Raw genomic sequence first — 11,631 nt, forward strand, 5'->3', positions numbered from 1 at the left:
GCCACAACCCCAGCCCCCCTTTTCTATATTTTAATTAGAGACAGTATGTTGCTGAGTTGCTTAGGATAGCTTTCAATTTGCGATCCTCCTGTGGCAGTCTCCTGAGCCACCAGCTGCTGGGATTACAGGCAAGTGCTACACCTTACCCAGCTGTTATCTAGATTTAGCATACAACAGTTGGTTCGTTTTTGCTGAACATTTTTATATAATTTTGTGGTTATTAATATTTTCATATTTTTATTGGTGCATTACAATTATATGTAACATTGGAATTTCTTATTACATGTTTATACTTACATCATATAAAATTATAATTGTCAATATTGCAGAAAATGTAAAATAACACATTGCAACCCTAGGTTCAGAAACAGGACTCACATGGTTATGTGAATTTTCTTTCCTGTTTTTTCACTTTGCTGGGGATGGAACCCAGGACCTTGCACCTGCAAGTGCTCTACCACTGAGCTACATCCCCAGCCCAGTTATATGCATTTCCTGAAAAGAGGATCCATACCTTTAAAAATCTTAAAAGGTGCCTTCTCAAAAAATGTTAAATGTTTTTAAGTTACTTTTCTTTTTAAATTTTTTTTCTTTTTTTTTTTATCTTGAATAGGTAATGTGTTATGGATGGTTCAAAATTATAACTATAACCTAGTGTACACATTGAGAATGAATCGTCCAGTTGCCTATTGGTACTATTTTTAATAGGTTTTGTGTTTTTTTCTCCAGATTTTCTTATGTAAATACAGCAAGTATGAGTACAAATTTTATTTTCACCACCTGAATCACAAAAAGTAGCATACTATAAATTCTGTTCTACATTTTCCTTTGTAACTTGATGTGTCCTATAGATCTTTCCATTTCAGAAGAGAGAGCTACTTGATTCTTGCCAGACGTATTTGTTATATACATTCCCAGAAGTAGAGTTTAAGGACCAAAAGATAAAGTATTTATATTTTGTTAATACTGCTGAATAGATCTATGTTGGTTATGTACGCTGAATGATTCCAGTTGGGAGTAAAAGATTTTGTAGAAACCAGTTTAAGATTTTATGAGTCCAGCTGAATGTAGGGCACATGTGACTCTGGAGTCTGAGGTAGGCAATTGCAAGTTTGAGACCAGCCTCAGCAACTCAGTGAGGCCCTAAGCAATTTTTCAAGACCCTATCTCAAAAAATAAAAAAATAAAAAAAAGGGCTGGGGAATGTGGTTCAATGGTTAAGTGCCCCTGGGTTCAATTCCTTGTTGGGGGGAAGGGGGAAGATTTTGTTAACCTGTACCATCTCCCTTCTAGGGTCCCATGAACTATATCTCCAGTCCTTTTTTTTTTTTTTTTAATTCTGAGATTTTGAGACAGGGTCTTGCTAAGTTGCCTAGGCTGGTCCTAGAACTTAAGATCCTCCTGCCTCAGCCTCCCAGCTTTTTTCTTTTTTTCTCCTGGTGCTGGAAATTGAATCCAGGGACTTAACACATGCTAGGCAATCAGTTCTCTATTATCTTTTTTTTTTTTTAAAGAGAGAGTGAAAGAGGAGAGAGAGAGAGAATTTTTAATATCTATTTTTTAGTTCTCGGCGGACACAACATCCTTGTTGGAATGTGGTGCTGAGGATCGAACCCGGGCCGCACGCATGCCAGGCGAGCGCGCTACCGCTTGAGCCACATCCCCAGCCCCTCTATTATCTTAAATTAACTTTTTCAAACCTTCCAGCTTTCTACCTATCAAATCCCCTTTTGTAGTCAATAAATGTCCTTCTAAAAATTTAAAACAGGCCATTAAATAAAAACCCTGTCAGCTTCCTAGTCTTGCTCTTTTATTCTCATTTTGAGAGAAGTGATAGCCTATCACTTTGTTTAGGACAGTTCTCTTTGTGCTTTAGGTTGTCCCCATGTATTTTCTTAGGAACCTGTTTGTTTGTTTATTTGTACTGGGGATTGAACCTAGAGGTGCTTTACCACTGAGCTACATCCCCAATGCTTTATTTTTTGAGACAGGGTTTTGCTAAATTGCTTTAGGGCCTAAGTTGCTGAGGCTGGCCTTGAACTTGCAATTCTCCTGCCTCAGCTTCTCAAGTCTGGCATGGGCTACTTACCCAGTGGAACCTGTCATCTTAAAACCCTCCCTTGGGGCTGGGATTGTGGCTCAAGGGTAGAGCTCTTACCTAGCATGGGCGGGACCCAGGTTCAATCCTCAGCACCAGATAAAAATAAAGGCATTGTGTTGTATCCATCTACACTTAAAAAAAAACCCTCCCCTACCAGGTGTTGTGACACACCTGGATGGACTGGGGATGTGGCTCAGTGGTTAAGTACCCCTGAGTTCAATCCCTCAGTACTCCCCCATCAAAAAAAAACTATAAAGTAAAAACCCTACCTCTTCTTTTTGTTTCCAACTTCTACCCATATTAGTTTTTTTTGTTTGTTTGTTTTTGTAGAGGAACAACATGCCTTTATTTTATTTGTTTAATTTTTACATGGTGCTGCGGATCTGACCCAGTGTCTCACACATGCTAGGCAAGTGCTCTGCCTCCTGAGGTACAGCCCCAGCCCGTTTTTTTTTTTTTTTTTTTTCTTTGCATGTGATTTTTTAACCACTACAATAAGACTATTCTCTTTAAATCCATCAGTGACTTCCTTATTATTAGATTCAGCTGACACTGTGATCTTTAGCCTCCTTAAAATTCCTGGAGCATCTGACATCATAAACTGAACCTGGGACACATAGGTTCCTCAAACTGAATGTATACAAAATGGAATTAATCACTTTTACCTACAACTTAATTCTGTTCTTTTTTTCCCTATAACCCATCAACCACCCTAGCTTTTTTTTGTGTGTGTGTGTGTGTGTGGTGCTGGGGATTGAACCCAGGGCCTGTGTGTGCAAGGCAAGCACTCTACCACCTGAGTTATATCCCCTGCCCCCTAGCCTTGGCCTTGATACTACCATCCCCAGTATTTAGTTCCTTAACAAATTCTACATTTGACCTTCCTAAATATTCGTCAGCTCTCTTCTGTCCTGTGCACACCTTGCCATTGTTTCTGTTCTGACTGCCTGAATTACAATAATAGCCTTTTGCCTAATCTTTCCACTTAGACCACCCCCCCCACCCCGCCCCTGTGATGCTGAAGATTGAACCCAGGCCCTGGGTCGTGCTGAGCAAGTACACTCTGCCACTGAGTGCACCTCCAATCCCTCCACCTACACTTTTTAAAAAAAATATTTATTTATGTATTTTTTTTAGTTGTAGGTGGACACATTATTTTGTTATTACGTGGTGCTGAGGATTGAACCCAGTGCCTCATGCATGCTAGGCGAGCACTCCACCACTGAGCCACAACCCCAGCCCCACTTTTTTTTTTAATATTTAGGTTTTTTTTTTAAATTTTTTTTTAGAGAGAGAGAGAGAGAGAATTTTAATATTTATTTTTTAATTATCGGCAGACACAACATCTTTGTTTGTACGTGGTGCTGAGGATCGAACCCGGGCCGCACGCATGCCAGGCAAGCGTGCTACCGCTTGAGCCACGTCCCCAGCCCCTTAATATTTAGTTTTTAGTTGTAGTTGGACATAATATCTTTCTTTGTTTTTATGTGGTGTTGGGGATCGAACCCAAGACCAGCGCCCACCCCCCACCCTCCACTTTTGTCACTGAACAACAATCACTGGGTTGAGCTTCAGAATGCTTACTTACTCATGGCATTCTACTGCTTAAAGTCCTTCCTTGGCTCCCAGTTGCTTTGGGATAAATTTCAGACTCCTAGGCGCCATGTGACCTTACTTCTGCTCTGTCTGTTGAACTCTTCCCAGTGAACGTGATGTGCTTCCTTGTATTTCAAATGTTGCTCACTCAACTGTCAATGTCTTTGATCTGTCCTGCCCTCCTTTGTTATTTTTTTTGTAGTTGTAGATGGATAGAATGCCTTTATTTTGTTTTGTTTTTTATTTTTTAGTTGTAATTGGACATAACTTCTTTGTTTACTTATTTATTTATGTATTTATGTATGTGGTGCTGAGGATCGAATCCAGTGCCTTGCATGTGCTAGGTGAGCACTCTACCACTGAGCCACAACTCTAGCCCCTTATTTGTTTATCTTATGTGGTTCTGAGAATCGAACCCAGTGCCTCACGTATGCTAGGCAAGTGCTCTGCCACTGAGCTTCAGCCCCAGCCCCCCTTACCAACCTCTCTACTAGCTTATTACTGCTTTTTATCCTTTCTGATGGGCTCTAGCTTGGATTTCCTGGAACATTTCCTGGGCCAGCCCTTTTGGATGTTCTCATTACATCATCTGCTGTCATTTAGCATAGTGCCATTGTGTGCTTTTGGGAGTGAAGTTCAGTCTTCCTTCACCCCAGGAAGTAACTTCCAATGGGAAGTGTTCAGTTGAGGTGAAATGAAGTGACCAACTGAAAGTGGTCAGGTGTTACTGTGAGTATGCCAGTTACTTAATTGGCACAATAAAAGGACTACATTTATAATTTTTCCAAAGTCCTTTTCTTTTTACTTATTTATGACTGGTATTATCAATTAGCTGTTCTGGTAGAAGACTTCTTCACAACTTGAAAACCTGCTCCTTTTTCCCATAGGTATTTACATAAGGAATTTGCTGAGTCCTGGTCAGTTCCCAGGTTGGCTGAAGGTTTTGATGTCAGCACCGATGTTATCCGAAGGGTTTTAAAAAGTAAATTTGTACCCACTTTGGAACAGAAACTGAAGCAGGATCAAAAAGTTCTTAAGAAAGCTGAGTTTGCCCACTCACTCCGGCAGCTCCAGGGCTCTAGAGATACCGTGAAGCCACTTGCTGCAGGCCACTCTGTATCAAACTCTTTTCTGATGCCAGGGGATGAAGCCTCATCTGAAGGTCAGCATCACAGCACAGCTTTGACAGTGATAGAGTCAAAAACTCACAGTACAAATGCACTGAGACAAAAGGGAAGGAATAAAGGAATCCAGGGCTTGAAGAAGGAAAGCTTTGAGCCTATCACTGCAGCCTTAGGTCATCAGAGAGAGCTGCAAAAATACTCCAATGATTGTGTAGGCACCAGAAGAACTGACAGTAATGGATTGCCAAGTGATGAGAAACTGGAAATGTTGAAGATGGGGGAGCTACGGAACCAGAACTTCAGCAGCAAAGTAGTGCAGAGGGGACGGGAGTTCTTTGACAGCAATGGGAACTTCCTGTATAGAATTTGAGTTGGGGCCCGGCTTGTGGAGATGCCATGTGAAACAGCTAGACTAATATATTTGGAGCTGCCAAGATTTCTGCATGTGGATATCTACTTTGAAATAGGAGGAATTTGATGAGCCTGGAATATGGACAGAAAGAGCTGCTTGGTTATTCAAGCTTTTTGGATCACTGCTCCCAGTCTGACCTGTGTATCTTCAGTATTCTCCTTTTTGCTTAACTTCTGTATGTTGAAAATCAGTATTGTTTCTGTGATACTTACGATAATATGTTTGGGAGGAAGTGAAAAGTTTGCTTTCTGACCTCATTTCCTTCTTGATCATTGAACACTAACAGTTTTTGAGCTGCTTAGTAAATTGGTTCTTTTATTTTCCTTTGGTGCAAAAATAAAATGTAGCAGTTTGTGTTGCTTTGTGTTTCTGGAGTGACTCTTGGAGAGTGCTGGAATGGAAAATGCACTGGGAGATGAGGAATCCCCATCTGAGGGTTCTCTGCAAAGCACCCTGCTCGTTGATAGAATTTGGGGAGCCGGGTACCCAGGGACAATTTACCACTGAGCTACATCCCCAGATTTTATTTTGAGATAGTGTCTCACTAAGTCACTTAGGACCTTACTAAATTGCTGAGGTTGGCCTTGAACTTTTGATCCTTCTGTGTCAGCCTCCTGAGCCACTAGGATTATAGGTGTGTGCCACTGCACCAGGCTCAGTGATAGATTTTGATAACCCCAAACTGTACATCTTTCAGTTGCTGGAGTTTTGAAAGAGATTGGGAATGGGAATTTAACAACAACAACAACAAAAAAATGGAAAGCATGCAAAGGCTTAAGAGTCCCCAACATCAGCCAAGCAAGCTGTAATCCCAATACATCTATAGTCCCAACTCCTGGTGAGGCTGAAGTAGGGAAAAGCAAGTTTGAGACCAGCCTGGCGAGTTGACCTTGTCTCAAAAATAAGAAAAGAGGGCTGGGGTTGTGGCTAAGTGGTAGAGTGCTTGCCTAGCACATGTGAGGCACTGGTTTGATTTTCAGCACCACATAAAAATAAATAAATGTGTCCATCTACAACTAAAAATAATATTTTAAAAGAAAAGGGTTTGGGATGTAGTTCAGAGTGAAGCTCTTGCCTAGCATGTGCAAGGCCCTGGGTCTAGTCCCCAATACTGAAGAATGAAGTCCCCATTGTAATTTCTTTTTTTTTTTAATATTTATTTTTTAGTTGGACACAACACCTTTGTTTTATTTATATACTTTTATATGGTGCTGAGGATTGAACCCAGGGCCTCACATGCGCTAGGCAAGTGCTTTACCGCTAAGCCACAATCCCAGCCCCCCCCATCGTAATTTCTAGCCACATTTTAAAGCTTACCTAGATTATATCTGATTTTTACAGTTGACAACAGATTTCTACAAAAGTGCCATGCAGTAGGCAAGAACAGATAATAGGCCTTTCTTTTTTTCTTTTTTTTTAAATTTTTATTGGTGATAATAGGCCTTTCTTACAAATAATGAAATGGATATGATGGCTGCTGTTAAGTGGTGGTGTTGGGACATGAACCCAGGTCACCATTAAGGTTTTCTGAAACAGGAATATTCTAGGATGTTGCATAGTTTCTAATTTACTGATTTTGGGGGGGGGGTAATGGGGATAGAACACAGGAATGCTTCACAATTGAGCTATATCTGCAAGCCTTTTTTTTTTTTTTATTACTTTTGAGACAAGATCATTAAATTGCCAAGACAAACTTGGAATCCTGCTTCAACCTCCCAAGTAGCTGAGATTACAAATGTGTGCCACTGTCCATGGCCCATGAAAATCTTTTGCTCTAGAGGCATTAGATGCTGTTTGAATATTGCAGTATGCATATCTTTAACACTAAGCCATGCTTACAGCAACCCTGCAGCCCACCCCCCCCCTGCTTTTTTTGTTACCAGGGATTAAACCCAGGGGCACTTAACCACTGAGCTATGTTTCCAGCCCTCTTTTTTTTGAGGCAGGGTCTTACTAGGTTGCTTACAGCCTTGCTAAGTGGCTGAGGCTGACTTTGAACTTGTGATCCTCTTACTTCAACGTCCTGAGTCTCTGGGATTATAGGCATGGGCCACTGTGCCCAGGTAGCCTTTTTTTATTTTTGAGACGGGGTCTTTCCACACATAAGGCTTACAGTTTGCATCCCTTGCAAATCATCTCACCATTCACTTTCCCAGTGGACTGTGGAAATCTACAAGTTGAAACTTGGATGTGTTTTTCATATACTTTACCCCTTCACTCCCTTGTGCACTAATTTGAAATCTTTTTTCCCATTCTTGGAGCATGCCAGTTTAGGCTTTTGCTCTTATTCATTCTTTGCCCCCAGATTCATGTGATTGACTTCTTGTCATTTAAGTCTCAAATCAGTTGTCACTTTCTTAGAGGGGTCTCCTCTGATCATCCAATTTAAAGCAGGTTCTTTAATACTCATTATTACTACCTCATTTAATTTTCTTCAGTATCTGAAATCTGTTACCACTTATCTTCTCCCCAGCATTTTACCTCATGAAGGTAAGAGACTTGTGTGTTCATTACTGTAGTCCTAGCCCCTAACATCTCAATATTGGTTGAGTGAATGAAGAAATGATTGAGGGACTTCTGAACAGTCAATGTTTGATGGTCAAAAAGCCTTGCTTTTTACTGTTGCCAGTTTACCCAGGAGCTCAGCCAGGGTAGGCCTCCTGCTCTAGCCTGTCAGTGTGTCTCAGATCCTAACTCATTGGTTTTAGGACACTCCAGTTTCTTTTTTTGAGGAAGGGGAGTAACTAAGGATTTAACCTAGGGGCAGTTAACTATTGAGCCACATTCTCAGCCCCTTTCTTAACAAATTTTGAGACAGGGTCTCTCTAAGTTGCTTAGGGCCTCAGCCTCTGTAGTCACTGAGATTACAGGCATGTGCCACCATGCCTGCTTTAGGAAATTCCAGTTTTAGTGTTTCAGGAAATAGTGTCTGAGCCCAAGCTGTGATGTGGGATGGGGTATAATTCCAGTTCTGTGTTTATTGGTCATGCTCTCCACAGACCCCTGTTCTCAGTCCCTTTACATGACAAGAACATTAAGGTCACACCGGATGAGATGGAACTGCACTGTGGAGCACAGGTTCAATGTGTCCAATAGAGAAAGCAACAGGTAACAAGGTTCTACCTGAGCTAGAGAGAAAGCAGCTACTGGTAGGTGTTTTTGTTAGCTATTTTGCCACTGTAACTTAAAGACCTGACCAGCACAATTGTAGAGAAGGAAAAGTTTATTTGGGGGCTTACAGTCTCAGAGGTCTCAATCTACAGACAGCAGGCTCCATATCTCCGGGCTCAAGATGAGACAGAACATCATGGCAGAAGAGCATGGTGGTGGAAAGCAGCTCACATGGTGATCAGGAAGCAGAGAGAATCTACTGGCCAGATACAAAATATATACCACAAAGCCATGTCCCCAGTGCCCACCTCTTTCAGCCACCCCTTACCAACCTTCAGTTACCAAGCAGTTAATTAATCCCTTAATTCACTGATAATGGGTTCAGACTCTCAACCCAATCATTTCTTCTCTGAACCTTCTTGCATTTTCTTGCACATGAGCTTTTGGGGGACATCTCACATCCAAACCATAGTAGTGAAATAGTTACCTTCCAGCAGCCTTTGGTCCAAGCTCAAGAGGATGGCAAACCACAACAAAAGAACTTTTTGTGTCTCAGTGGTAGAGTGCTTACCTGGAATATACGAGGTTCTGGGTTCAATTTCCAGCACCTCAAAAACAAATAACTTGTCCCTTTACTGTAGAGGATATACACTTACCTGCTTTAAGGGACAATAGAAGTGAAATTCACCATCTTTGGGCAGCCTCCAGTTCAGTGCACAGCTGAGAATCAAGCTAATGGTAATGTGGGGGGAGGAAGCTCAGCATAAAATATTACATGAGCTCCTAAAGTCCAGTATGAGCACGCACTCTTCTAACAACAACAACAAAAAAAAAGATGAAAATTAAAATGCAATGAACCACTGTTTACCGACCACTTTTTTTTTCTTTTGATGTGTGAGATTGAATCCAGGGTTTCATTCTACTAATGCACTACATCACCAGCTCTTAATAAATCGCCTAATATTCTGACAGTGGTGTCTCTCTTAGCAGTCCTACAATTAACTCAGGACCACTTTACCACTGTGTCCCATCCCTTTTTATTTTTCACTTTTGAGATTGGGTTGTTCTAAGTTGCTGAGGCCTCAAATTTGTGTTCCTCCTGCCTCAGCCTGAGTAGCTGGAATTACAGGCATGGGCCATCTTGCCCAGCTGATGTAGTTTCTTTATTTTTCCTAAATGACTTTTGCAGTTAGTTTATTTGAATTAGTATCCAAACAAGGTTCACACATTGTAACATTACATTTTATTGATAGGTCCCTTAAGTTCTGTATTTTATTTTTTAATATTTATTTTTTAGTTGTAGTTGGACACAAAACTTTATTTTTATGTGGTGCTGAGGATTGAACCCAGGGCCTCACACATGCTAGTGAGCCCTCTTCCGCTGAGCCACAAACCCAACCCTAAGTCCTGTATTTTAAATATGGTTGCTTTGACCCCTATGTCTTAACATGTTCCTATTAATCTGTATGTTCTACAAACAAGTCGATATTAAAGTTTGATCAGGGGCTGGGGATGTGGCTCAAGTGGTAGCACGCTCGCCTGGCATGCATGCGGCCTGGGTTCGATCCTCAGCACCACATACAAACAAAGATGTTGTGTCTGCCAAGAACTAAAAAATAAATATTAAAAAAAATTCTCTCTCTCTCTCTCACTCACTCTCTCTTTAAAAAAATAAAAATAAGAAATAAAGTTTGATCAGGTTCAAATTTTGGCAGGATGTGATGCTCTGTACTTTGTATGTATCTCACCAGGGAACGATATGATGGAATGATTATTCAGAGTTTCAGATGGGTGCGGGTGCGGTGGCATCCACCTATAATCCCTCCCTACTTGGGAGGCTGAGACAGGAGGATCTCCAGCTAGGCAATTTACCAAGACCTATCAAAAAGAAAAAAAAAAGGGGCTGGGATTGTGGCTCACTGGTAGAGCACTCGCCTAGCACATGTGAGGCCCTGGGTTCGATCTTCAGCACCACATAAAAATAAATAAAAGGATTGTGTCTAACTACAACTAAAAAATTTTAAAAAGAAGAAGAAATAACCTAAAACAAATAACAAAAACAAAAACTGGGGATGTAACTCAATGGTAGAGTGTCCCTAGGTTCAATATCTAGTACTCTCCAACCCACTTTTTTTTTAAGAGCTTCAGGTATTGTCATCCTCATGTCTCTTTGTCACGTGTGTGCTGTGTGTAATTCCTGCGATGCTGGGGATGGAACCCAGAGCCTTGTGCATGCTAGACAATTGGCTCTACCACTGGATTGGGTATAATTTCAGCCCCTTATGTCTCATAAACCTTTTTTTTAAAAAATAGATATAGATTATTACCATCATTACCCTTCATAGTTTCCTCTTATCTTCCCAGCCAACTCCTATTCTCAAAGGCAATCACTTTTCTGAAAACATTTTCACCATACATTAGTTTTTCCTGATTTAGAACCTCATGTAAATATCACCATAGGATTGTACTCGTCTTTATCTTCTTTTACTTACTCAGTTGTTTTAAATATATGAATATATCAGTTTATGTATCCATTTTTCCAAAAAAGTCATTAACAAATCAAAGTCTGAAGGCCAGAGCTGGCAGAGGTTGGCTTCCATTGGACTGTAAAGCGTTCCTCTTTCTCTCCACGGATAGGCATTTCCACGCATTTAGCCTCGTGCAGCCCTAAGCCACAGATGCCTATCTGGCTACTAAATTTGTCAAGTAGATTTGATTGACAGCTGAGACTCAAGTGATCCAGTGCTCTGCGGACCGAGTTGGTTTAACGGAGCAAGTACCAGCACGGTGCACGTTGGAAACCCCTGTTACTTGGAAGGCTGAGGCAGGCGGATCGCAAATTCGAGGCCAGCCTGGGCAACTTAGTGAGAACATCTCAAAATAAAAAATGCTGGCGGATAGGCTGGGAATATCGCTCAGTTGGTAGAGTGAGTACCTCGCATGCACAAGGCCCTGCGTTCAATCCCCAACACCACACACACGAAAAAAGGCTGGGGATGTAGCCTTTTTAAACCTCAGGGTAAATTTAACCTGAGTTCAGTCTTCTGTACCAAAAAGAAAAGGAAATTGAGGACGTGCCCAACTCCTACTTGAATGAGCCAGAAGAATTGGCTGTATCCTTAAAAATTAGTTAAATATATCATTTTATCCTAGGAACACATTCCTCTGGCCAGAAAATGAAACTAGAAAGTTGACTTGTCGCTTACGGTATCCACTTGTTCCTTCCCGGTATGCTAAGCGTTAGGCGAGCAAACAGGACTTCCGGGAGGTCTAGGAAGTAGCTTCTT

General features: G+C 41.2%; 1 protein-coding gene and 1 long non-coding RNA gene across 4 annotated transcripts in view; one reads left to right on the forward strand and one right to left on the reverse strand.

Annotated features, from left to right (window-relative positions):
- Positions 1 to 5,592, forward strand: part of NGRN (neugrin, neurite outgrowth associated) — a 6,727-nt gene extending 1,135 nt beyond the window's left edge. Inside the window, exons 2-3 of one of the 3 annotated variants that reach the window (XR_014021781.1) lie at positions 39 to 128; positions 4,585 to 4,713. Coding sequence is in view for 1 of the 3 variants with exons in the window: in XM_081292812.1 (XP_081148938.1) it covers positions 4,585 to 5,191 (607 nt within the window). In the remaining 2 variants the exon portion in view is untranslated. Of the gene's footprint in view, positions 1 to 38; positions 129 to 3,657; positions 4,427 to 4,584 lie in introns of those variants that run through there. The other 2 variants (XR_014021782.1, XM_081292812.1) reach the window with 2 other exon arrangements.
- A 2,343-nt stretch (positions 5,593 to 7,935) lies between these two features.
- LOC308647081 lies at positions 7,936 to 11,493 on the reverse strand. Its single transcript, XR_014021582.1, has 3 exons — positions 9,001 to 11,493; positions 8,832 to 8,915; positions 7,936 to 8,600 (listed from the first exon to the last, which is right to left on the reverse strand). It is a non-coding gene; the product is annotated as an uncharacterized lncRNA (long non-coding RNA).
- Between the last annotated feature and the right edge of the window lie 138 nt (positions 11,494 to 11,631).

The sequence above is a fragment of the Spermophilus citellus genome (assembly GCF_964194105.1).
Source record: "Spermophilus citellus genome assembly, chromosome: 4".
Lineage (NCBI taxonomy): Eukaryota > Metazoa > Chordata > Mammalia > Rodentia > Sciuridae > Spermophilus > Spermophilus citellus.